The 27,127-nt window shown below is 34.0% G+C and overlaps 4 protein-coding genes and 1 non-coding gene across 5 annotated transcripts; 1 reads left to right on the top strand and 4 right to left on the bottom strand.

The window, feature by feature from the left end:
- The first annotated feature begins 1,121 nt into the window (after nt 1-1,121).
- On the top strand, nt 1,122-1,195 carry TRNAT-AGU. The gene has a single exon. It is a non-coding gene; the product is annotated as a tRNA-Thr (tRNA).
- A 245-nt stretch (nt 1,196-1,440) lies between these two features.
- LOC110734360 (pre-mRNA-splicing factor SLU7-like) lies at nt 1,441-5,709 on the bottom strand. Its single transcript, XM_021914491.1, has 9 exons — nt 5,533-5,709; nt 5,123-5,286; nt 4,892-5,004; nt 3,892-4,314; nt 3,292-3,427; nt 2,883-3,182; nt 2,564-2,780; nt 2,228-2,331; nt 1,441-1,828 (listed from the first exon to the last, which is right to left on the bottom strand). Exons 1-9 carry the CDS (start codon nt 5,546-5,548, stop codon nt 1,685-1,687), a joined length of 1,617 nt encoding a protein of 538 aa, XP_021770183.1. The 5' UTR covers nt 5,549-5,709; the 3' UTR covers nt 1,441-1,684.
- A 6,957-nt stretch (nt 5,710-12,666) lies between these two features.
- Nucleotides 12,667-15,499, bottom strand: LOC110734359 (transcription factor MYB14-like). Its single transcript, XM_021914490.1, has 3 exons — nt 15,215-15,499; nt 14,951-15,080; nt 12,667-13,563 (listed from the first exon to the last, which is right to left on the bottom strand). Exons 1-3 carry the CDS (start codon nt 15,345-15,347, stop codon nt 12,861-12,863), a joined length of 966 nt encoding a protein of 321 aa, XP_021770182.1. The 5' UTR covers nt 15,348-15,499; the 3' UTR covers nt 12,667-12,860.
- Nucleotides 15,500-20,571: 5,072 nt separating this feature from the next.
- LOC110734357 (legumin A-like) lies at nt 20,572-22,861 on the bottom strand. The gene is made up of 4 exons (XM_021914489.1): nt 22,482-22,861; nt 22,031-22,305; nt 21,299-21,760; nt 20,572-21,195 (listed from the first exon to the last, which is right to left on the bottom strand). Exons 1-4 carry the CDS (start codon nt 22,783-22,785, stop codon nt 20,797-20,799), a joined length of 1,440 nt encoding a protein of 479 aa, XP_021770181.1. The 5' UTR covers nt 22,786-22,861; the 3' UTR covers nt 20,572-20,796.
- Nucleotides 22,862-23,723: 862 nt separating this feature from the next.
- LOC110734121 (patellin-4-like) lies at nt 23,724-26,610 on the bottom strand. The gene is made up of 4 exons (XM_021914174.1): nt 25,512-26,610; nt 25,045-25,169; nt 24,453-24,594; nt 23,724-24,116 (listed from the first exon to the last, which is right to left on the bottom strand). Exons 1-4 carry the CDS (start codon nt 26,469-26,471, stop codon nt 23,856-23,858), a joined length of 1,488 nt encoding a protein of 495 aa, XP_021769866.1. The 5' UTR covers nt 26,472-26,610; the 3' UTR covers nt 23,724-23,855.
- Nucleotides 26,611-27,127: the final 517 nt, after the last annotated feature.

The following is a 27,127-nucleotide window of genomic DNA, read 5'->3' as shown; positions in this document are numbered from 1 at the left end:
GGCTCAGTTATTGCATATGATGTCACAAAATCGTATTACGTTCGTCTTAAACTATATCAATATTGTAAATAGTTAGTTGCCCATTATGGCACTTTTGAGTCTCCCATTGTTTTTTCAACCATAACGAAGATGATGAAATTGGTAAGTGATGCAACTTGCTGCTTCATTTTCAAGCTATTGAAGAATAATTTGATACACAATGTATGTCCACTTGGAAGTTGGAACATTCTAGTCTATAATTATTCAAAAAGAAAAATCCCTCATTTTTTATATACATATTCCTAGTTACGTAGACATCAACCTCACATATAGCGTTATAATTAGGCAACAGTCTCCCGCATTAGCCTACTTAATTAGTTATCCATTTATACTCCTAGGAATGTCTCACTCTTTATATCTACAAACTAGCCAAACCCCAAGCACAAAAACTTAATCTAACATCTCTATCTCTCCTTGTCATGAGCGAGATTACATATATCTGAACCTCTTCAAATCTCGACCTTAAATATTACAGAGTACATTCCATACTAAATTGTCGTTGTTACATAGTTGATCTCTCTCGATCATGTCTTGTTCAAGACTAAAAAGAGGACGGATTCAACTCCAAGCAATGAGCAAGGTGGTGTGGAAAAAGCTCACAAAGAGCACCAAACTACTGCACAAGTTAATCACTCATGGATCAAAGAAGCTTATAGTGATAAATAAGCCTAGGAAGACTAATATCAAAACTCCTCTATATTTGTCTCCTAGGCGTACTGCCCTCAAAAGAAAGAAGTTGTACAAAAAATACAAGTTTCCTCCTGTAGAGTCTCCTATATACATAGATAATCTCTTCAAAACTTCTTATCCTTCCTCTTCATCATCGAAATTAACCATGCAAGTTCGTGACAAGATTGACAACGTTCATGAGAACAGCCATGTTGGTGCTGCATCTCTTGGATCGACGACATCAGTGTTGGGGATCGACGCGAGAGCTGAAGAATTCATTGCTAGTTTCCGAGCTGAGTTAAATAAGAGTTTTAGGAACATGTAACTTAGTGGTGTAAGTCATTCAATTTGTACTACTGTTAATTTAAGTATAATTTTAATTATAATTATATGTCCCAGTTCAAACTCAACAAGCTCTCGTAGCTCAGTTGGTTAGAGCACCCGTTTAGTAAGCGGGAGGTCTTGAGTTCGACTCTCAACGAGAGCATTACAGTTTATTTTTGTCTTTTTGTTTTTTTAATTAGAGAAGAGGAAAGCCAAACATGTAATGATAAGCAGATTATGGAGTTACAGGCCTAATAATAGTTACCCCATAAGAAGAAAATGAACAAAATTATTTGCTGAATTCTATGGTATATTAGTCGATGAAATCCTCGATAAATGAACGATACAGTTCATCACACAAAAGAAAAGGGAACATGAGCACATAGCAACCAAAGCGAAATTTGTAGGTCAGATGTAATATGAATCATACTGCATGATGTCATGAGATAGTGTACAGACAACAGAGGGAACAATAATACACATAATTTTGCAAATATTATTGCAACAACAAAAAAACCTCCCAAATGACATTCACAAGCGACCTCAAATACTTTGTTTAGTATATACAAACAGCATGAGTACTAGAAAGGAAGCTCTTAATTCTACTGATACAAATGTCATCTATATTCTATAAGACTATAAGAGCACAGCTTCACAGGAAATCCTTCATAGGATCATCGTGGTGGATCCTCTTCATTCGGAAAGCTTCCATCTCTTCTGGTGTAACATCATTATCATATTTAATGTTGTATTTTCGTTTCCTTTCGTCTTTCTCTTCTTTCTTTTTTGCATTTTCCTGTGCAAGCACATCAAAGGACAAGTGAGAACATACATCATTACATCACGAAATCTAGACTTTTGAGAGTGCTAGACAAGACTGAGAAAGTCTTTGCCAGTCAACTGTTCTTATCCTATACGACTATAACAAATTCTCGTTGGTACTTTATAAACCTCCTGTTTGAAAAATATTATACCAACATGAGATTTAAAAAGAAGAACCAATATGAATTCATTATTGCCCTATTAGACAGGAACAATTGCTTTAGAAGCCCTCCGCAACTATGGGAGTGGATTTAAGTTCACTCCCTACATGTAGGCCGATTAAGGTTTAAGTGTGGTTTAAGTGTCTAATTCTCTATCATTCCCAAATCCAATTGAGAAAATCATAAAATTTCAGAAATTATGAAAAAAGTACCTTTTTAATAGCTTCAGCAAGTTTCTTCTCATCCAGAACCAAATCTTCAGGCACCTCTGTACCCCAAGTAGCCAGCCTTTTCTCTTCTGTAGACTCTGGTTTTTCTGTTATCATGGCAAAATACACAAATCAGCATATAATAGAGAAGGATAAGTCAAATAGTGCAACAATAAAGCATCATCAATCTTTATGTGAGAAGACATTACTATTTTCATGACCAGATACTTTACAAGGAACAAATCAGCAAACAGATAGAGGGAAAGGGGAGATCCAGAGTCCTAGAAACTTCCTGAGGAACCGATTTAAAAAAATGAAACATGGCCAAATATAGCAAACCTTCAGAAGTTTCTTTGCGGGCAATGTTAGCTTTCATCAGCTCTCCTGATGCTTCTGCAGCCTCAATCCCTGCAGCACCTGTACAATAGCTGTTTCGAATTGTCTGCTTGCAGCATTTGTAGCCCCATTGGAAATCACTCCACCATGACCCCCAAACAGTGGTGTGATTATTAGCGTATACGTCTTCTTCATATTTACTCTTGGGAACTGCCATCTCCTATCAATGCACAACAAAGATAAGACATGTGATAAGCTAACAGACAACAAACCGAGAACGATTTACATTAGCTTCACCCATCAGCAATGTAGAATATAATACCTGCCCCTTGATTATCCGGCCAGCACGATCGTATTCAACTTGTCTATCACTCTGACCAAGTAGAAGTTCCCGTGGAATCTCCTCTTCTGTTGCAGCATTGCCATACTTCTCCATTATGGTATCCTTCACCTGGGTTTTCAACTTCTCTTTATTGACCTTAAAGTTCTTGTAAAGTAACTCAGCTTGGGAAGGAGCTGCTTGCATATGCACATCCTGTCCCTTGTCAAATGCCTCAAAAGCATGTAAATTGAGCTGCTTGAACTCCAAAGCTTGACCACTGAGGCGATTTTGATTATCACCCTACACAAAGATTACAATAATAAAATTAAACCAGTGCAAAGGGTATGATTAGACACGACTAAACATGAGAGACTTGGCAAGTTTAAACAAAATTCTTCAAAGCACTTACAGCATAAAACTTCTCATTCGGATCAGCATCAGGAAGAGGATCCTCACGCATGGACCGGGTTTTAGGATCATAGTAGGCCGAATCGACATCAAGATTCAATAAATATTTGGCTGTATCTTCTCGGATACGCAAGTTTCTAAATCATAGAAAAAACATCCCAAGTTAGCAACAAGTTCTAAGCAACGACTGCAGAAAGCAAAAGTAATTACAGACTACAAAGGTAGGGCTTCTAATTTATCTTCAGGTCAGTGGCTATTCAGACCAGCAAGATTTCAAACTAGTGGATGATTATAAGTGAAAGTGTGAAACCACCTAATTTTGAACAGTAGAGAAGCCCCAAACAAAGCTATATGAGCACATGCCAAAGGCTAAATGGCAAGCAGGTACTACGCACTTACATGTCTTGGTGGTTAAAATTTATAAACTTGAACATTTAATTAGTCACTTTCATATGATTGCCATTTTAATTACTCTCCATCTGGAAATATTAGCTACATAGCCAATTTAGATATGTTGGGAAAAGTTACATCAATATCAATCCAATATAACTTAACCTGGGTTATGTACTCTTCAACTGAATAAAGTGATCACAAATCTTACCTTACAGTTCCAGTACTTCCTCCACCAGTGGTACGTACACGTTTTTCAACCTTTGCAAAATCCATTTGTTTACTCTCATCAACCTTGGCCTCATCAACCTTCAAAGCATCTTCATCATCATCTTCATCATCTTCATCTTCATCAGCCTCACCCTCTTCACCAGTTTTATTTTTCTCCTCGAGCTTTTTCAATTGTTGTTCCTTTAGGTATTTTTTTCTTGCTTCTTCCTTTGCCTCATATCTATGAACAACATAGGCATAACTTGCAGGATCAAAACCATTCCATCTGTCACGTTTCCCATCAAAATCCAGTTCAAACTCCTCTATTATTTCATCAGGTGCAATGTGTTTCCCTGTCCACTTTGCACCAACTCTTCGAGGTCTGTCCATGCAAGATTTTGCATCATGGGTCATGGCGCCACAACTGCAGAGAACACGGTAAACTTTAATCGCATGGAAAAAAAATTAATATTTTTTCAACGATTAAGACACCAATAGAGGCAATTACACCAAAAAAAACTCTTATAAGAAATACAGTAGATACTAAATACTCAGCATGAAAGGAGCTTATACAGAAAAGTCCTCAGCATTATATGAACCAATCCCAGGTTTCGGAAAGCATGTTGGATAGAGCTCTAGATGAGTTAGAAATAAAAAAAATTCCGCATAGAATGTGCATAGTTTTCTCGACAAATTCTAACAAACACTCTGCTGACTCTGGATTATTTGAAACGGTTACCAAAAATTAAGATTGTATAGAACATTGAAAAATCCATTCAATTCCACACTTCCACTTAATTGTCCTCATTAATTCCAAGTTCCAAACTAACTTCTGATTTTAAAACTTTCACTTATTTTGTCATCAATAACAAGTTTCAAAACACACTGGAATAGTAGAAATCCTTAGGTTCAAGTACATATAGCTAGAAAAATAAAACAGGTAAGTAAATGCGCACACACACACATACATTTAAAAAATTAAGTATTCAGGCTCAACTTACTTAGCACAAGAACCCTTCCGAAACTTATTAGCCTGGAAACCCTTTTCACCTCTGTTATACCACGATTTCGTGTAATTCGGATCCGATTTCCACTTCCTTTGATGCTTCAAACTCTGAAAACCCACCAAAATTAAAAAAATGTTAGTCCCTGAATCTTCTATACAACACCACCAAATGCAATCAACAAAGAGAAACCCTAATAAAAAAAAAAAAAAAAGTATCGAAACGTACCGGCTTATTCGAATTGAGATACCAAGGAGCAGAAGACATATACTGCGGAATATGAGGATTAATTTCTTTTCCATCTTCATCAACCTCTGCTGGTGCAAGCCCAGCTTTACGAGCTTCCTCTAATTCTAGCTGCTTCCTATGATCTTCCCTAGACTTAAACGCCACTGCAAAAATTTCCCCAAATTCAATTCACAAACAACTCCAGTTTAATCAATTAAATCAAACAATCACTCAACTTCATAATATCCTCAATAAATCAAAATTAACAAATCATAAAACCTCAACAATCATTAATTAACGGTTTAAAATAAATTTAATTAGAAAAAAAAATTAATTCATCGAATCTAACCTAAAGCATGAGATCAAACCCTAGAATAAAATTGAATTCGATAATTTTGTCAAAATCATACCTGAAGCAGTCGCCATTGTTGGCTAATTGGATGAAACAATAAATCGTTGAATTTTCCAGCAAAAGTAGAGAATTGAGGAGAGAGAAAGCGTGGAGGAGGTTGCGGTCGTGGTTGTGGTTATGATTTCCGATCAATGACGCGGCAGCTTTCTCTTTTTATTTTTCTTAACCGACTTTGATTTTCTTTATCTAAAAAAATTTCAATTAGCTATAATGGGCCTAGGCCTATAAAGGCTATAATAGAGAGCTTTAGATGTATATTAGTGAATTTGCCATTAAGGTACTGGGTACATATACATCTAAAGTCCTCTATTATAGTTTATAGGCCTAGTTCCATTATAAACTAATTGAAATTTTTGTGGCGCATCAGGGTAGTAATTCACTATTTATGCCCAATCGTAACCAATGGAAACCAATTTATACAAGCAGGAATGGGCCAAAGCTTTCCAATATATGTTTAGCCGATGATATCATTCTATTTGCGGAAGCAAGTGTTGAACACGCCACCATTATTAAAAGTTGCCTAGATAGATTTTGTGGCGCATCAGGGCAGAAAGTTAACTACCCCAAATCACGTGTGTATTTCTCAAACAACATGAGAAATAATGCCACGCATAGCATCAGCCAAGTTCTGAATATTGCTGTTACAGACAACCTAGGTACCTACCTAGGGGTGCCAACCTTGACAAGCAGAGTAACGAAAAATACTTTCGCATACCTTTGTAGGGTATAAAACTAAGCACTTATCACTTGTTGGTCGAATAACTCTAGCGAAATCAACACTCACTACACTGAGCTCTACGCTATCCAGATTGTCAAGCTTCCAAGAACCATTTGCGATGATGACATTGATAAAAGAACTCGAAAGTTCATATGGGGTGGCAATAAAGAACAAAGAAGAATTCACCTCTTGTCTTGGGACTGCCTTCAACTACCTAAAGAGCAAGGAGGCCTTAGCATCCGAAATTCAAGGCAAATGAATGCTGCTTTCTTGACTAAATTAGGATGGCGTATGCTTGTTGAACCTAATGCCCTATGGTCAAGAGTCTTACGTTCAAAATACCATAAGGGTCGCTGTGACTTGAACATGTTTGAGGGAAAATCAAATATGTCGAATGTGTGGATAGGAATTTCTGAAAATGCGAAATTTATCACTCAAGGTGCACGAGTTGCTGTAAACAATGGGACCTCCACCCTTTTTTGGGACCATAGTTGGGTTACTTCTACCCCTCTGCGTGAACAAGCTACTGCAGAGATACCTAAGAGTATAAGTGGAACTATAGTTGAGGAGTTGTGGGGTCATAATGAAGGGTGGAAGTGGGAACTTTTTGCGAACTTACTTCCTGCCGATACACTAAAGTTAATTGATACTTATGCTTAAAGAGCAGACCCGGATGTGGGGAATTTGTTGTATTTGGGAGGTGCTTCTAAAGGCAAATTCACTATCATATCAGCACTCCAACTCATTCGTAGAGAGCAACCAAAGTTACAGGATGGCTGCTGGGAGCTTGTTTGGAAGTTAAAAGTCCAACAAAGAATACGTGTTTCATGTGGCTTGTATTACACGACAGAATTTTAACGAATGCTAATCGAGTGAAGCGCAGCATTGCAACTAACCCTTGGTGTAGATCATGTGGAAACCAAGAAGAGACTACTTTACATGTCTTGCGTGATTGCAAGGCAGCTAGGGATGTTTGGAGGCATGTGGGTGGCCCAGCAAGTACGAGTAACTTCAGGTAAGGCTCACTTAAGCAATGGATTGTGGAAAGATTAAGGTACAATCTCGAAACGATCGCTCCCCCGAAACTTGGCCAACTTATTTTGCTATTGTTGTGTAGTGGATATGGAAATAGAGAAACAATGTTGTGTTTGGGAATACCAATGAAATTCCACTTGAGGTTGGCAAGTTTCTCTTGGCAAGATTTGAAGAAACATGGAGGATTCTAATTGATGGTATAATAGCTGAAGCAACAAATACGAGTGCAAGAAGGGAAGTTTACATTTAGTGGCAAGCTCCACCTTATGGTTGGCTAGCTCTCAACACAGATGGGGCGGCTAAAGGTGCACCAGGGCCAGCTGGTGGTGGAGGAGTACTTCATGATTACACAGTGAAGATGAGATATGCCTTCTCACTGAACCTAGTTGCTTATACAACCTTCATGGTTGAGCTCAGAGTTGTAGAGTATGGGATTGAGTTGGGTGATCGTATGAGAGCTGTGATGTTACAAGTGCAGCTAGATAACAAAGCAGTGGTTTTGGCCCTAAACAACCCCAAGGCTACCAATGAAGGGGAAGGAGTTCACATCACCAGACGCCGCAAGAGGATGCTAGAAGACACTAAGTGGCGTGTGGAGGTGCATCATATTTACAGATAAGAAAATCGAGCTGCTGATTGGCTAGCTAATCAAGGTGTTTCCCAAAATAACAAGATCGAGTTGATTCAATTCCCTTCTATAGCTTTAGGACGTATTTTACATAAGGATGTCGTAGGTGTAGCTTTGCCACGTTTAGTTCCGCCGTAGTTTTATTTTGTTTTTTCTTTCCCGAGGCCTAGCCCCTCGTTTGCATCAAAGGAATATATATATATATATATATAAGACAACAATAGGAAAATATTTCGCACAAGTTGTATAAGACACGAGTCGAGAATGTGCCGAAATGTTATATCTATGTATTTGGATTCTTAGCCCTTCCCCGATTAATTTTGTTTGATTTTGTTAAATATGTTTTCATTATTGTTAATTGTCAATTGAAGATGTTGTATGACTTTATCTAGTGAAATTTAATGTCTTGTAGAACTTCTTTAAAAAAAAAAAAAATTTACGTGAAATCATTTATAAAATAACAAATTACGTGTAACTACGTAAATATATATTATATTGCACTTAGTTAACTGATATAATTATGTGTATTGATACATAAATTAAAATTTGCAAATTATTATTCTTATATTAAATAATTCAATGTTAAATAAATCATTCTTTATTTATTAAAAAAAAAATCAATTAATTGTTATGAGCCTAGGCCTATAATAGTGGCCTTTAAATGTATATGTACCTTAATGGTAAATCCACTATTTATGCCCAGTCTTTTTCAACTTATTTTTGTTGAAATGAAATTATATTTATTGAAACTCCTCATATGAAGTAATGACAACATGTCAAAAACTATTATTGGTGGCGTAGGTGAGGTCGTGAGGGCGTTAAAAACTTCACTTCCAAGCGGGTGTGACATAAGCAACCTCAACAAACTGGTACTGTAATCCACTTGCGGCGGCGGCAATGGTGAATTAGTCGGCGGCAGCGGAGAATCGGCCAAAGGTGGCGGAGAGTCGGCCATCGATGGCGGTGAAGGTGGTAGTGGCAGTGGTGGTTGAGGAGGAGAGGAGGGTGGAGATTCCATTTTTGGTTTTGGGTGACGTGATGTAATGCGTGAGTGGGGTGTAGAGGTGAGCCCATTATATAAAGGGTAAAATAGGGGAGAAAAACTTTTTGGATAAGGATTTTTTTTTTTTTTACCTGTAAAAAAGGATGTTGATTTTTTGGATATTTGCTTTTTTAATACAAAGTATTGTTTTTGTGTAATTAGACAAGTCTAACCAACTTTTACTTTTATCGATTTTTATTTTATTAAAATAATCTTTTTTAATTAAATCTATTTTGAAATCATATAAGAGGAAATTATCAAAATGTTCAAGCAAATAATTATAATATGGGACTATGGGTATCAAGACTATCAACTAATTTATTCAAGTCTTCAAGCAAAAAAATTTAATCTAATTGTAAGTCATAAAAAAAAACAATTTGATTTAAAGACAAAATAAAGTAAACTGTCAAAATTTTCAAGCAATTTTTTTTTTTTTTTTTATCAAACAAGATAGCTGAAGAGATTATCATCGTACAATAAAATTCAAACCCTTGCACAAATTTGATAGTATGGCCTATATCCAATCACCCAGCCAATAATTTTCCAAAATATCCATAATTCTTATTCTTGAAAATTCAATCCCAATTGCTGCATCTTTGCCCAAAATCTAAACCGACACGACATAAACATAATCCAAACCGACACGACATAAATATAAAATTTCGATGAAAAATTACATGTACTATGTATTATAGGTCAATTTCAGGTGGAGACCAAAAAACTATTTTATATATATCTGAAATTCTCTATGACTATGCTTTTTATACGAGATAATGATAAACTTATGTGACTTGAAAAACACATGAATGATGAATCTGACCATATCTAGTCTTGATCATGCTTAGTTGATGTCAAGTGAGTTAATCATCTATTAACATGCTTTTTTTCATGGACACATTTTCTTCATTTTTTCCAAATCTTTTCCTTATGTTTTCTACGAAGTATAATTTCTAGTACGGAACAATAGTCTAACCCCCCCCCCCCTCCCTCCCCTAATTGCATTGGGCTTATTAATTCCCTTTTTGCTGGACAGTATTTCTACTGCAACTGTTTAGTACCTCGTGGGCAGTATTACCATGCAAGTTCATTTTTGTGTCCATGGTCGTATGGTACCTTGTGAGCAAACGGGTAAAATAATTGTCTTGGTTGTATTTTCACCTGTCAAAAATTAGACACTAATTAGTTTTAGACAGGAAATTTGAGTTAAAGAAAGATCAACCAACTTCTTATCATCTTATGCCCATTCACATATTGACACATATTGTGAAAGTGCATAATCATATACTGATAGAGTTATGAGAAATAGAATGTTGGAAAATTTGATTATATTGATGATTATACAAGAGTATTTATTGTACATAAGTAAGCATTAGACTATGACTAGATACATTAGAGTATATGTCCAGGTACATTAGACAATAGTTAGGGAAATCTTTGACAATCAACCTAATTGTGTAAATCACAGAGTAAATCAAGGGATAATGATATTGTTAATATCATTATCCTTTACACGCCCCCACAAGACGGACGTCCGGAACGAGAGACCGATCTTGGATATAATAACGCAAATCGATCTTGGTCAATGTACGAATTGAAGTGTAGTTGGTGAGAAAGGTTGCATTGCATTGTCATTCTCCGAGATGGTTTGGAGAGAGTTTAGGTTTTTTTTTTTCCAAATGTATAGAGAATAAGGAGTTGCTTAATGGGTGCTTTTCACGGTTGTATGACACGCGAACCATTGACTGCAAAATTAATAAAATGAAGAATTTTTGCTAGCATAGCATGTGCTTGCAACATATGGGAGAAGAATAAAAATATAGGGATTCCTTCACAACTATTGAAGGCAAGATAGAAAAGAATGTAATGGTGTTGATGGTGATTTAGAACGGAAAGAATGTTATGTTTCTCCATAATGGTTTTGGATAGATAATTTCATGTTTGGCAACACTTGGTAGGTAAATTAAGAGATGCCGAAAAGGTATTGTTTCTCCGTAAGAGGTTTGGAGAAAAATAAATGACAATTATTAGCATCTCTTGGTATATGAAATATGGGGTGCTAAAAGAGTTGAGCGGAAATTTGACATTTGAAGATTTCCGAGAAGAAAGTTTGATATGGTCACCATCATTTACATATACGAGTATCTAATAATTTCTCGAGAAAATACAAATTTATCTTCATGATAAATAAGTGTTTATCTAGTGGCATTTCTATAAATAAATCAACAACTTTTATTAAATGTGGATCTTATAAATATTGATTTATTATTTACGAATATATCATGCTGATTGTAATATTTGTTAATTTATTTACAAAAATGTTACTAAATAAACATTTTTTGTTTATCACGAAGATTAATTAGGCTTCCTCTAATTTCTCTGTGTTTGACTTTTAAAATCAAAATGTGTACATTTGATCTATTGATCCAATGTACTCCTAAAACAGAAGCAAAAAGGCTATAGTGGTACAGACTTAATTCAATAGTTGTCTTTATTTTATATTTTAATTATATTATTGTACACTTGTTTTGTTTTTTTGTTTTTTTTTTCATGTGATTTTGCCTTTACTGATCTTTTTAACGTGTCTCAATTATAAAAATATCCCAAATAGTTTACCAACTTTAATTTATCTGAAAGGCCATCCTCTTGTCAAAAGACGTATGTCTTCTTTTCTTTTGTGCTTGTGAAGTTTATAGATCGATCACTATGATGAATTATATGAGGTCGGTCATACTTATACATACGTAACATAACTAATTTTAGATTGTTAGTTCAATAATCTTATGTTAAAGTGAGAAATACATTTCAATTGTCAATTCAAATTTATTTTATTTTCATTTCTTAAATTAGTGAAGTTCTAAACCATGAATACAAATTATTTCATTTGATTGTTATATTGTCTTAATCCAATTCGTTATTAAAAAATTATCATACATCAAGCTAAATTTGACTTAGTGGTAAAGATAACAGTATTATACCTTCTTACATTGTGACTATGAAGTTCTATCTTCACTATAAACACTTTAAGAGTGAAAATTCTTTAACTTTTTTGTAACTCTCAAAATATCTAGCTTGCAGGTTAAGTCGATCTGTGTAAAAGGCAACTCTCCTTACTTAAAATAAATAAGTTTAAATAGAATTCATCATACATGACATTTACAATAAAAACGCAAAATAAAATAAATATCATCATTATAATCCAAATTCTCAAATTTATTTTTTTCCTTGGAGAAGATTATATTAATGAACCTAGAAAAATTCCCAATTTTCCTACCCTGTATCATTAACAATAAAGAATGGAAAAGAAAGGGAGCTTTTACAATAATGGCAGGCTGCTATGCGAGTATGATCAGGGTGGGCATGTCTTGCATGATGGGCCCTCTATAAAAGACGCAAAAGAACAGATTAATTATACAACTAAAGACTATCAATTGGCTACTTAAATTACAGCTAAATAAATTCATCTTAATAATTAAATCTGCTTTAATCAGGAATCTTATGAACAAAATCCGCCAATAATCGTATAAATAGTTGTTTGGCTTTTTAGCAGACATATAATATAATAAGGCCAAATTGTTGATGGCTTCTAATCTTCTATTGCTCGTGATAATTATTTTCTTAATGTAGAAAAGAGATTATGCAAATCTAAGTGATTAAGAGCATTCACCTAGACAGCTGAACTTTCATTCAAACCCTTCAACCAAGGATATAATAAGAGCAAAAACCAAATTTGGACTCAATTTTAAAGAAGGTGTCTCAATTCTCAAGTCACAAACATACCAAATTGTTATGTCAAATGGACAATTTCCAACCATATTACATGTGAACTACCAAGGGAAACCCCCTAAAACTACCAAAAACCAAAAAAAAAATCCTAACTAGTACCTAATTTTGAACATCTAAGTATCACAACATCTCTGAAAATTCAGGTAAATGGTCATCAGGTCTTGTCAACAGATTATACCAAAAAAAATCCATATCGTCGCTATGAGCAGCGACGGCCTTAGAGTCCGTTAAACACGCTGCTGCTGGCTCCGTCACTGATGAATTGCTTAGGTAGCACTGCGAGACACTAGGAAGATCTTCCGTTGACATGGCAGTGTCTTCAACAGACAACACTTCCATCCAAAAATCGTCGTTGAATTCAGGAAATTCGCCGATATATCCCTCCTTTTTCACCACATTTTCCTTGCTACAATTGTCATTTTCACTAGCACTAGTACTAGTAATTGTAGACACTTCACTAGTACACGGTTGTGGGGAAATTGGGTCACGTATGATCGAATGTGTAGGCCTTACACTGTCGCCCTCGTTATTACTATTACTATTATTGCTACTGTCGTTGTAGCAATCTTTCTCCAAAGCATGATCCATGCACTTCACGTGCCTTCGTGGCGGGCCCTCGGAGATTCCATCCTTTAATGAGGACTTCGATCTCCGAGCCCGCTTCTTGGTAGGCCCGGAGGTGGTATCGATGGTGGTGGCCGTGGCCGTGGCCGTGGCGGAGTCGATTTCTGGCTTAGGAAGCCTCTTCTTTAAGTGAGTGTGCCATACATTCTTAATTTCATTGTCCGTTCTTCCGGGCAATTTTGCTGCTATTGCGGACCACCTAAAGATTTTCCAAAATATTTTGATGATAATCAGAATCATTACAAACTAATTAAATAAAATTAATCCTAACATAACCAAATTAATTTACATATCAGTGCCTTAATATGAAATTATAATATTCATCAAGTTGCACCCTCGCAATTTGTTGTGAATTAAAGTACACTTATTGTATAGGGGTCAGAGCAGTCGTTGAATTGTACCAATGAAATTCGTACTGTATGACAAAATCATTGATCCCTACCAATTTTTTAATTCAATCGATCAAATCTTGCACATTTGAAAATTATACCATCCTTTTCTAATTAGTTGCCTTGTTTTCAAAATATCAATGCACTATTACTATGACTTTTAAAACATAAGCACGTAAGAATATCATTATTCCTTAACTTAGACTATTGACTTTATAACTATTGAAACACAAATATACAGTCAATGTCGGTCATCTAGATAGTTCGAGTTAATCTTGATAGAGAATGTAAGCTAAAACGTCGTCTTAATTGTCTAACTGTTAAGCAATTAGCACACCGTAAATGAATTTCTATATTACAAAATAAGTATATAGGGGTCAGAGCCTGATCAGGAATCTTGTAAGCAGCCCACATGATTTTACTAATTTAGGTGTAAATTGGTATGCGACAAAGTTTTTGGGTTAGGCCCACTGCTTCGTGAATCATGAGAAATTCTTATAAAATTAATTACGTAACATAAAAAGCTTACAGAATTTTATTTTTATAATCAATATATTAACTCGTGAATTATGATGCAACCGTGACATACTGACAACTATCTCTTGAATAAATAAGCATACGAGTATAATAAGTTTATGTTTTATTTTGTCAAATTGATTATAATTTGAGTTAATTAAGATTAAGTTAAATTCAATTGAAACATCAATACCTCTTTTTAATCCTAATAAAAACTCAAAATTGATGCTAAAGACTGAGAAAATTAAGTATAATTAACATCGTTTTTATTTTTTTAGTGCAAGTCAATTTGTTTCAAGTTTCAACAGTAAAAAGTAGACTTTTATTACATTGACTAAATTACGCATCCCTATTTTGACAAGGGTTCAAAAATTTAGACTAAACATAATTTAATCCTATAATAATCTTATTAAGAGAAATGATAGAAGTTTACTTTGCATTTCAAATTAATTTGATTATTTGTTTCTTTGTGTTCTTATTGTTTCGATTTTTTTTGTGAGACCAAATAAGATTATTTAGTGATAAAGGGAGTACGATTATTATGGATGATTTTTTTTTTTAAAACAACAATCTTTTAGGAATTCATTAAAATCATGAGCTAACCAATTCAGTTTTATATAAAAAAAAAAGTACCCTTTAAATTTGGCAATAAATAAGCATGAAAATCATGAACATACATACCTATTTCCAAGCATTTGATGCAAATTGATAATAGTATCTTCTTCCTCTTGAGTAAAATTGCCTCTCTTAATATCAGGCCTCAAATAGTTTGTCCATCTAAGCCTGCAACTCTTCCCACACCTTAACAAACCTACAAATATCAAATGTTGCATTTTTTTTAGTGACACCACAATCACCCATCTAAACAGGAAGAACTTTTATAGACAGACAAAACGAGTAGATGATTAAAATTAAAGATCGAGTATTAGTAGAATAATTAATTACCAGCGTGTTTAGGGAGAGCACGCCAATTACTATGACCATGAAGATGAATGTAATTAACCAAGAGTTGATCTTCTTCAGGAGTCCATGGACCTTTCTTCAACCCCATTTTCTCACAACATGGAGCTCTTCCCATTTTCTCTCTGCTCCTTTTTTTTGGTTAGAGATTAGAGAGTATTTTCTCTTTCTTACTCTAAAAAGTGATTGCTCTTGCTAGTTCCCAAATGCTCAAGAGTATATTAGTCTTTGGTCCAATATATACCCTTGAGTGTTTGGACGTATTGGTTGTTTTTTATTTTTATTGGTAAATGCATATTAATGAGGATTATTATATTGACCCACATAGTCTGACTTTGTAAAATACATCTATTACTCACAGATTTTTTAATAAAAGTTTCATTTGTTTTAATATTCGTCAATAAAATACTTCGTCAAAAAAATAAATTTACTTGTGCATGTCAATTTTAATATTTAATTTAAGTTGATAAAACACATTTAATCATTCTATATCCTATAACGACCTCATGTTTATCCACAATATTGTTATTCATGACTCTAATTAACATTATTAATAATTTCATTGAGCACTTCACGGTGACATAAAATCAACTTATTTCGTAAATAATTTTTATGATTGTGCAAAAGAATTATCAAGATAGAATCAATCCTTTGTGATTGTCAATTATATATTTCCATATATAAGGATTTTGAAATCATATATCTACAATTAGTTTGGGATTTTCTTTTGTTAGTGTATTTTTAGCCTAATAGGTCAAATTAAGGATTATAAAAAAATTATTCAAAGAGGTATACAAGAGTTACAAAATATCTTCTTACATACTTACACTACACTGTTTTTTATGCATGGTAGGATGAAATTTTTTTAATTGTAAATCTCGTAAAAATAATTTAAGTTTAATAATTATAACTACAAGAACAAGTAGATGAGAGTTCATTAATGAAGAACTCTAACAGTCTAACACAATCTATAAATTTTTTTTTTGAAGAAAGCCACAAGAGGCACCAACTTTCATTAATAATCAAATGAGAGCTTACAATATGAGACAACTAAGTAGGAAAATTCAAAAGCCAAATCCTGCTACCCAGTTCCCATGGTCGTCCATGAGCTAATTGATGGGCAGCCTTATTACCTTCCCTACGCACAAACGACCAAGACACCCCCTTCTAAGAAATTACAAACATGATAAATATCATCTAGCACCATATGGAGACTACTCTCCCCCCTTCTCTCTAGCTTTGATTGCTAACACAATCTATAATTGATAAGCACCATGAAATTTAAAAAATAAAAAAGATAAAGAAAACAAAAGAAAAGGAAAAAAATAAAGCTTAAAAGAAAAGAAGCAGAAAGTAATTAAAGGGAAAAGACCAAAAAGTTAAACATGTAAATTTCATACTTGGTATGTAAAATATTTTCTTAATGAAAAGGCATATTCCGTATTTTCTAGGAAAGATCTCAAAGTGATTGTAAATTGTCCTATATTTTTCAATTACCACTCACTCTAAAAGTGGGGTTGCATTATTAGTGACGCACGATAAAGCCAAGAATGTAACAGTTCATTTGATTAGAGGTTAATCCTTATATTATAGTCAAATAAAACGTGCCACATGCCAAATTACGTAACATTCATTTAAATATTAAAAAAAAAAAAAAAAATAGATTCAAAGTTGGCGAAGAGGACAAATCAAAGAGATTTGTACAGTTGACAGCCTCCACGAAGGTCACCAGTTATATAAGTTTGTACCTATTAACTTGAAAGCAAGGATATTATGGCTCATCCCCGACCCAATTTGGCGGTTTTTTTTTTTTTTATATCCGTACTTCATATAAATAAATAATTAAATTATATGTACTTCGGATAGATTTGTATGTTGTTCTATAAATTTGTAAAAACACCAATTAATTTAAGTTCCTGGAGAGTTTAAAGGTAAGATAAATTAAGAAACAAATTAAAGATAAATAAATAATATAAAAAAAAATAAAAAAAAAGGGTTGAGATAGCGATATAATTCTTAGCTTCAGAGCATAATTTATGGTTGCATAGGCTCACATTAAATTAGTAAGGTGTGCACATCATGCACTGCAGCTTAATCTAGCTCGTAAGAAGTTACTTCGTATTTTAATAAGGAAAATTAAAAGTTAGCGCATGGATATAGTGGGGAGAGGTTTAATTTCTAATGTATGTATTGTGATGATAATGGAGTTCAAGCTTGTAATCTAAAAGTCACAAAATGAATTTTCCACTATTAAATTTTAACCAAACAAGTTTGGTCGATGAAAAAGGGTATTGAATTGAAAATTATATCACTATATTCTTATCCTTTATTCTTAAATAAAGAAAGGCCTAGGGCACACTGGGGGTGAGATCGATCAACCAATTAATCTAATTAGCCAAAATCATCTATTTACCATCAACGAGAGGAAGGTAGACTTTAATTTTATTTCAAAATATAAGGGGAAAAAAACCTTATAATGGAACATGAAACCCTCGTCACCTGGGTCAAGAGCTAAGTAAGATTACATTAAATTATAAACTCACATAGTAAATGTTTACTTTAACTCTTTAAGAGGTGAGGATGGTAGATATTTGTGAATGGTGTTTGTGATACAGAGTAATAATTAAAGTATAGCATTTCCCCAAATAACCCGACTATATCATAGGGGTTAATAAGACAATACATGACGACTGATTTCAAACTACATACTCGTGTAAAAACAATACTGCGTATTAACTTCAATTATTTATCCATTTCCTTTTTTTTTTACTTCATTCTCCAATGTATTTTGTTAAGGAACTGGACTGAAAATATGAATATTATATATTTATATGTATCTACATATGTGCAATGTACTATACCGTATATATATTGGTTTTGTGTGGAGAAACCAAATAGTTTAATTTTCTACTAAGAAAATACTTTTATTAGTCAATGCATTAAAATTGACGTACCTTTAAAGTAACCCATCTTTGTGGACTATAAATTATTTTATCTTCTACTTTACTACGTAGTACTTGGTACTCCATATTACATTATTTTAAAAGAGGATTATTATTAGTTGTGACTGATAAGTTTGTGAATCAAACACTGGAAAGTATGATATAGACTTTATGGTCAATTAGCTAGTCAAATGAAAGCTGCTTATAATTCTTCTGTTATATGAGCATCATTGTGATGAAAGCATTTTGTAATTAGACATCTTATTGTATAGTACGTAACAAACCATGAAATTTCACTAGTAAATGTTTATTACTATTAATCTTGACTTCGTAAGTATCAAGAAATTAAATTGAGGAGAATTTACTCAATCATGAAAACTTCCCTGAAAATTTCATTTTTTGGATTTATGAGGTTGTTTATAAAACCTACTTAGCATGTATAGTTTTGTACGCAGTATGAAATAAATTTTCATCCAAAGTTTGTAATTAAAAGATCCAAATCAGATCAACAATATTAACAACGATGAAAAACACATAAAGCATGAGATAATAAAACACATAAAGCATGAGATAATAGACTACTAATAAGAAGTCAACAACAAGCAATCTAGCTCCACGTAAATTAAACCCTTGGAAGTGCCCATAAAATTCTTTTAGAGACAGAGAGAGTGCGTAAAATTAAATAGATTACACTACAATAATGATTACAAAGTACTCCGTAAATATTAACAATCATGTAATTAGGGAAAGCCACAAATAACGACATTAGACATCAAAGAAAAGTCATAATTGATTGATCTGGGTTGAAATTTATTAGAAAAACAAAAACCTATAAAATAAAAACTAATCGGCTAATTAACATTGAGAAAATTAAATAAGCCATCATCATGGATTAATTTTCTTCTTTTTCTATTTTTACTTCATTATGCATTCGAAGAAAATCACAAATCTCATATAATCCTAAATCAATCTCTGTATCTAGCTCTGGAAAAGGCCCAAGCATATTGGGTGGGTGATAACACCTACATAATAAAAGTATTAAAAGTATTATATTAATCGGATAACCCTAAAAAAATAAAAGTACGTTGTAACTAATTGGAGGGATGCTAATAATAATAACAACAATAATAATTATATCACATTATCACATCTAACATAAAAAATACTCTATTCTCTCGGTTTTAACTAAGTGGCTACCATCCATACCCCAAATTCTTGTGGTGGGATTTTTAGTAATATTTGTTTGTTTGTTTTTCGTGTGTAGAGATTGTAAATTTGTAGAATTACGTATAGGGTTGTAGATTTAGAAAATTCATCTCGTAGATTTTCTGCTCTTGATAATCAATTCAATTAAAGTATTATCACTTCTGTGATTATACGGAATTCTATCAAGATTGATGCAAAGACATCTAATAATTATTCAGTAGCTTAAAAGCAATGTCATTGATTTAGGGAAGTTTAATACTTGTTTGAGAATTTAGATTTCTTAAGGGATGATTGTAAACTACTAGTACGGATTACTATCTAATGAAATCACATGCTCCCTATTCCATTAAAAAAAAAATTAAAAAAAAATAGTAATAATAATCGAGTACTTACATATAACCTGTAAAACCAATGGCCATAAATTCGGCTACTTTGGTTGGAATTAAGGAATCACAAACCTCCCGATCTTCATCTGAAACGGAAATCAACTGTTTTAAATTTAATAATTAAAATAACAATTATAGCTGATTAATGAATTGATCGACAATACAGATCTTACTTTTGCCTAAACACGGAAAAAGCCAATTCACGAAGTTTTATTTGTGAGAATTGAACAGATTAATAACGCCCAAAGTTCCAGACCAGTATTTATAATTCTAGAGTTTTTATTAGATAAATTTTTTTTAAAAAAAAGTATTAAATACTCTTAATACGATCGTTTTTTAGCTGTTACACTACGTCACTACTTATTGTTATAATTATAATAGTTCAAAGTATAACACTTAAGGGAAAAAAAAAAAAAAAAAAACGAGCTTGTCGTAATGCTTGGACCGGAGTGATATTATTTCCCATAATGATATAATAAATCTAGGCACCGATCGATTAAAGTTTGGTAGCATTCAATTGTTTAAGTGGAAAGTCTTATAAGGTGAAAATGTGAAATATTTAGACCTAATTGTATACTTAACTCCGAAAATAATTATTGTTTATGTTTATTTAATTTGTATATGACCGGAAAAATGTTTATTGTTTGCTTTTATTTGTGGGCAAAGAGTTTATAGTTTGGAGGAGGAAACCTTTGATTCTATTATATGTATTTGTTATTTTAGATTTCATTTGTAGATGTATGACTTTTTATTAATAAATTGATTTAGTACCTAGAGAGGAAAGTAAATGAAAATTTATTAGAAGCCATTTTTGTGTTGTTGGAACTTTGCATTTGATCATTGACAAGTTTATACATAACAGCTCCAATCCTCTCAACAAAACACCTTCAAAACAAGGGACCTTCTAAAGGACTACCTTTTATTTTGTTATCCATCCTAATTATTTTAAAAAAAACAACCTAAAACTCCTTCACATTACATGATATATAACGTGATCATTATGCCATGCTTACTACGTTGTTGTTTTTTCAACTTAAGCAGCCATTTCCCTCCTTTGGCGCCCTTGGTTCTCGGGGCGGAAGAGGGTGGTTTCGGACCGGCTAAACTTGAGGCGGTACGCCTGTTCGCGGGAGATCTGGTAGATGTTTGAGATTACTTCTACGGGCATGGCACGTATGGCGGATGTTCGGCCTGCTAGGGTTTGGAACAAAGCGTTCTCACATGTCTTGAAGGCGATCCACTCGAATCCTTCCTCACCGGCTTGCTTCACCACTGCGAAGTTCTGTGGGACTACCACTAGTTGTCCTTGTCTTAGCTCATCGTCAAACACTGAGTTTCCTTGTGCGTTCACGATTTGGATACGTCCTCGTCCTCGTACACCATAGATTATGCTGTGGGCGTTTAGGTTGTAGTGTGGTGCCATGATTGCGTTCTGCATCAAAAATAATTTAGTTAAAGTTCTACTGACAGATTACTATTTTAGGATATACGGAAAAATATATATTTAATGCTTATATATAGCCCTGATTAATTACCCTGTAGAGGACACCCTTCTCAGCACTCAAGCGGAGGTTGCTGAGGATGGGGAGGTTGAAGCTGTTAAGGGTGGTAAGTCTACCAGCTTCCGGGGAGTAAACATCGGCCTTAGAGGGATCGTCGATGTTCTCACTAAGGCGAGCCGAGCATATGGTCTCTTCCAAGCCGTTAGACCTTGGGCTACGATGGCGCTGTTCCCTCTCATCATCATATGACCTGCTGCTTGGGGGCTTGATCACATGAAGACCCTCTTGCACTAAGACTATGTTGCCTCTCTCGTCCTGCTTGGCTTGGAGCTTCTCCGCTATGTCCTCACTAACTCCGAAGGATTGAGCTACGGACTTGGTGTCTAGGCCACTGAATACGTTGCCGTCGCTGCCGTGTTCACCCCTCTGGGATTCTCCACCCCTGTGATGGTGGCGACTGTGCTCTTGTTGGGGTTTACCAGCTAGGTAGAATCTCTGCATATAAATCATTGATCAAATGCACAAGTGGTGTTATTAATTATTGTTGAAGTTGGTACGTAAGCATCATTTTAAAAAACGTTACATTATTTTCTCTAGTCTTTTATTGTTTGATACATTCAATTTTGACACATTATTTGAGTCTAATATTGGAAAAAGCGCTTGCCAAGAATAATTGTAAATTTGTAACGAATAAAAAGACTATAAGATAAGAAATATGTAACAAAAAGACGAGGTAATAAGGAATATTATTGAAGTGTAACGTACCTTGGGGTAATCCTTGTCAAGTTGGTTAGCATGGTTAGAGGTGTCAATGAGGATAACAGCAACAAGTGGCTCATTTCCGGAGTTGTAAGCCCAGTGAGCAACTCCGGCCGGCATTGCGAAAATGTGGCCTTGACGGAGGTGCCTGATCTTCTGGTGTTGGTCTTGGAAGCGACCGCCCCTCATTCCTCGCTCCATACCCTCTCTCCATGATTCTTGTGACATTGATTCAAATGTCTCGGGGCACCCCGGGATCATCAGCCCACTTATTCCATTCCCTACAAAAATTCTATCACTTTTCAATAATCTACACAATATAACATATGAATGTTATTTTTAGACCGAAATATCTCACAAGTACTCAATACGTAATTAATTACCTTATAATATAAATTATAAATTACTCCGTATTATTATAATGATTATTTGTAGAACTTGTATTAATATTTGTTACCTTGCTCAATGTAAATGAGCTCAGGGCCACTAGTGAAAGAAGGCAAAAGAAGACCATTAGGCTCAATGGTACGCCTAATAACAGACACACCGGAGCATTGGAACTGCTGGTCCTGGGTGTCCCACACCTCAGTCAACCCACCCTCAGCCTGAATCCGATGCGTCGGTTCGAGGGCGGTAAGCCGGTCGATTTGGCACTCATTGCCTTGCATTTCTCGCATCCTTCCTTGGCCCATGCACCCATTCAACAACACTAGTGCTATTGAACAACTAAGAAGAAACAATGTAGTAGTAGACTTAGCCATTTTTACTCTCTTTTTTTTTCTTGTATTTTTGGAGAAGGGTATTTAATTTGTGGCGAATGGAAAATGTATGTGTTGAAGAGGTGAATTTATAGGAAAAATGAGAAAGATGAAAGAGTGACACATAATTTTGATAGTTTGGCCATTCTTCAAAATGCATGGCAATGAGGGCTTACCTTTGTTACACCTAAATTCTGATAATTTTAGCAAGTGGCTGGTTATCCTAAGCTCATATATGCATGCCCACAATACTATTATTTTATTTGTATATGGACATGTAACGGGAGGATTGAGACATAAAAAATAAAAAATAAATAATAAAGGTTTGCTTTTTGTTGCTTTCCTTATATTGTTTGCTAGTAGCTACTCAAATGTTGTTCATGATCAACACCTGTTTTTGATTTTTGTTTTTTTCCCAATTTGTTTAGATTTATGCAATATAGTTGATGAAAATCTATAAGTAAATGAAAAGGTTATAGTTGTTGAACTTAACTTATTTTTACTTAGAGAAACCCTGTTATTATTGATCATAATATGTTTTTGGTGACTTATATTAGTGTTTTGCATTGGTTTAATTCAGATATTGATTTTTACAAACTCAATCTTATTTCATTGATTAAAAGACTTAAAATTGATCAAATTAAAGGGAAACTTTTACTAAAAAAAAAATAAAACTTACTTTTTTTCATTTATTATGGTCTGGGTTGAAGAGAACCTGCCCTTAATTAGCTCAATGTATTAGATAATACTAGAACAAATTGACCCCTTCTTCATATGTAATATCCAAGACACAAAGTTTTTTGTAATTTGAAGTTGATGTCCCATGCATATACATAAATGAACGAACTATATATAGATCAAAATTCTAACTTTTTATACAAATAACTCGAGTCATCATGCTATCTTTATAATGTACAAACTAGTCTTCTCACAGTTTACAAATCTACCGTTCGTCAGACATATCTTTAAATACATATTGATAAATCATCAAAATTTTATACATCAAAAAATGCATACTCTGTATTATACTAGCCCGGCCACGTACGTGTGGTTTGATCAATAAAATGTTAGATTCATTTGTACAAGTACAAAGGCAAAGTGGCTTTGCTTTTAAGTCTGACGAAAACCCTTTTCTTGACGTAAGTAGCATTTTTAATGGAAATCATGATCTTCCCTGGTTCATTTATGTAAAATGAATTTCTTACACAACTTTCAATTTTCTCCTCTGTATGTAACAAGATCTTGTATGAACCTTCATCGTCGGGGATGAATTCGTCTTTGTAACTCACATCCCATCCTACAACTATTACTTCCCATACTACCGTGACATTTACCTAAAAAAAGATTAAGGACGATACATCATGTAATTTTTTATTTTTTTTAAACACACATCATGTAATTTAATCAATGATTAATTAAAAAAAACACGGATAGTAGATTAGTAGAGCACAATAATCTATACCTAGTCTAATAAAACACAAACCCTAAAGTAAATGTGTCATTACTACTAAGCTCACCCATTTTATTTAGAAGGAAAATTAAGAAAAGACGATGTGATGAAAATCAATAATGTGAGATATTAGTATGTATAGTAGTCAAATATCGATTTCATTCTCAAGTACCTAATGCGAACGTAATTATGGAATTGAGGGAGCACCGCCAATTTGTACCTCGGAGATCGGAAGTCTGAACACCAATACTGCACCACCACGGATAACAAACGCTAGGACAGGGTCATCGGATGTGAATTCATCATCATTATCTCGTCTAAACCCACCATATTGGAGTGGAATGTTTTGAGGGGGTATATACCTGTTCATATATTAACACACACACTTACATTGCATATAAATTCCTATGTTTCTGAATAATAAAGTTGCCTATTATACTAGCAAAGAAAGTACATTATTTTAATATTGGAGATTAATCATATGACATTACATTCAAAATATTCTCCAACATTGATCATATATATTCTATGGGTAAATCACTAAATTGCGTTACATGTACACCCTAATATTGTATACCGGCCTTTTGCATTTAATGGATTTTTTTTTTTTTTTTTTTTTTTGGTGACAGGTTAATGTTTAGACTTAACGGACAATATCTTTGGGAAGGTGATAAGGAATTCCCGCCTCCAAAAAAACCCTTATTGTGAGAGAAATGAGATTGATGAACTTTTATCACCAGATCAAGCTTAATCAGCTTGGTATTATACGGAATATTTCGTAAATAATGAAGTTTGATGTATTATAGCCTTACTTCAACAATGTTTCAGTAACTTTGTGAGGTCTTGCAAATATGAACTTTTCTCTAGTTCCAGGAGTACAATATTGTGTAACTACACCATGGTACAAATAGTACCAGAAGGGAGGATTTAGTATAATCTGCAAGGGCAAAAAAATAATAAGGTTATAAAAATAATTCTAAAAATGAATACAAGAAAGCCCAATTTAAATAATTTATTAAGAAAATAAAAAGGATAAAAAAATTCTTTTAATTACATATTGTATTTTTTTTAATAGTGATTGTTAATACCATACTCATGAATTTAAGAGAATATAGAGTTAAACCACCAACAAAGCCAAAAAAAATTCAATTTCTTAATTATGTTTTATTCTTTTTACATGGTAAGGTACAATAAAAGCATAGAAGCAGGATGAGGATTTAAACCAAGGGATATATGCATCTGTTCTTTTATATCGTTCCAATTTTATCATGATACTTACGTGCTTATAAATGAGCTCGGGATAATAACGTTGAAAGAGAGAGACAACATCTTTGCCCATAGGGCCAAGCTCCTTCATACGACTCCCAGGACCTGGAACATTTTTCATGTCACTAATCAAAAGAAAAGAGTCCACACCACCAGGCTTAAAACTCAACTTTTTAATGGTTTGCTCCATAAATTGAACTCTCCATCTTAAAAAATCCCTCCTATTTTGTTCTGTCCCAAATGTTTTGGTATACAATTCCTTATCCTTAAAAGCCCCATAAGAATTAAAACACAAAGGATGTCCTTCATTATCAACACTATCTATAAACACCATTTTGTTAAGCTCCTTTTTATCCCCTAAATTTTCATTAGTAATATCATCAATTCTTTGTTCCGCCCTCCAAATTAAGGTTTGTTTTAGGTTTTCAAAGGCCTCATTAACCCTATAATTTTGAGCTTTAAGAAATTTTAACAAAATTATATCTGACCCTTCATGACCCTTGCTTGGCAGTAAGGGCACACCCCAAAGGGTAATGTCCTTACAGTTTTGTGACGTCCCATTTCTTTCTTCTGCAAGGATGCAATTCCCATTTAAGGCATCCTCTAATTTCGACTTCAATTCGATTAATGCTTTCTTCGTGTTTACTCTTCTCCACCTCCGCCTGAATAGTTTCCTCCTCCTACTTGGTACCTTCCCCTTTGTTAAGGTATCATAATCGAAATTATTAGTATGGCTTATCTCTTTTCCTTCAATGATAAAGTCCTCGTGATCTGATTCTTCTTCGCTAAGGCTTGATCCCTCATCACTTGCCTTTTCGAAAGACGCATCATCATCATCATCGTCGTCGTCGAACAATCCTCCCACCTTAGATGGTTGTGTAGCTTCCCCTACAACAGCACCACTGACCGGAGATTCTGTTGGCCGGGTTGCTATGCCTCCGAGGTCATGAGATGATATGGTGATCATTGACATCAATGATTTCTTTAAGCTATTTTTATGATCCCTTAAGCCTACGTCATTAATCAGAAGCTATAATCCATTATTAATTTAACGAATCATATTAAGCATTTTTGGGGTTCGTTAAGGTGGTTGGTAAATAATGTAAGATTCAAAAATTGCGACTATATAAGGAAAAGAAAAATCTTATATTTTCCAAAGGTGAACAACATGGATGTCCTAAAGCACAAGTACTATAACCTAGACGTCTATACTTAAACATGCTTTTTATGTTCGCCAAAATTTACTCCCAACTTAACGGATAGAAAGATTTTGATATAAGTAAAGACAATACTATTTCTAGACAATCCTTTTTAAAAATTTAATCCTATTAATAATGACATGGAAGAGGATTTAAAATCTTGCAAGTAATTGATACTCCTAAGAGGCTGAGATGAATCTATCATCTAAAGTTAGGTTCTGGATAGGAAGATTTAACCTGAGTTTGATTATAACCCAAAGCAAATCGCCCTATCCGAACCCATTTGCCAATTGCCACCCATACTCCTATTAAACTTATTCCTATGAACTACGGAGTATGACATTAAATACACTGAGCGCGTCATTTAAGCAAGGTTAAGATTATTTTTTTTAAAAAAAAAGATACATCTCTGTAGGATCTTAATTCATGG

Source organism: Chenopodium quinoa, unplaced genomic scaffold (assembly GCF_001683475.1).
Source record: "Chenopodium quinoa cultivar QQ74 unplaced genomic scaffold, ASM168347v1, whole genome shotgun sequence".
NCBI classification, from domain to species: Eukaryota; Viridiplantae; Streptophyta; class Magnoliopsida; order Caryophyllales; family Amaranthaceae; genus Chenopodium; species Chenopodium quinoa.
The sequence above is the reverse complement of the archived record's forward strand: the minus strand, read 5'-3'. Positions and strand labels throughout refer to the sequence as shown.

Coding starts and splice junctions, on each gene's coding strand:
- LOC110734357 (XM_021914489.1), bottom strand. CDS start 22,785: ATGGCTAAGTCTACTACTACATTGTTTCTTCTTAGTTGTTCAATAGCA. Junction 22,306..22,481: donor GCTCATTTACATTGAGCAAG/GTAACAAATATT, acceptor GAATTTTTGTAG/GGAATGGAATAAGTGGGCTG. Junction 21,761..22,030: donor TTGACAAGGATTACCCCAAG/GTACGTTACACT, acceptor ATTTATATGCAG/AGATTCTACCTAGCTGGTAA.
- LOC110734360 (XM_021914491.1), bottom strand. Junction 3,428..3,891: donor GGAAGTACTGGAACTGTAAG/GTAAGATTTGTG, acceptor TCTATGATTTAG/AAACTTGCGTATCCGAGAAG. Junction 3,183..3,291: donor CGAATGAGAAGTTTTATGCT/GTAAGTGCTTTG, acceptor ATCTTTGTGTAG/GGTGATAATCAAAATCGCCT.
- LOC110734121 (XM_021914174.1), bottom strand. CDS start 26,471: ATGTCAATGATCACCATATCATCTCATGACCTCGGAGGCATAGCAACC. Junction 24,595..25,044: donor GTTACTGAAACATTGTTGAA/GTAAGGCTATAA, acceptor ATATATGAACAG/GTATATACCCCCTCAAAACA. Junction 24,117..24,452: donor TCAGACTTCCGATCTCCGAG/GTACAAATTGGC, acceptor ATCTTTTTTTAG/GTAAATGTCACGGTAGTATG.
- LOC110734359 (XM_021914490.1), bottom strand. CDS start 15,347: ATGGGAAGAGCTCCATGTTGTGAGAAAATGGGGTTGAAGAAAGGTCCA. Junction 15,081..15,214: donor TGCTCTCCCTAAACACGCTG/GTAATTAATTAT, acceptor TGATATTTGTAG/GTTTGTTAAGGTGTGGGAAG. Junction 13,564..14,950: donor CATCAAATGCTTGGAAATAG/GTATGTATGTTC, acceptor GAAAATCTTTAG/GTGGTCCGCAATAGCAGCAA.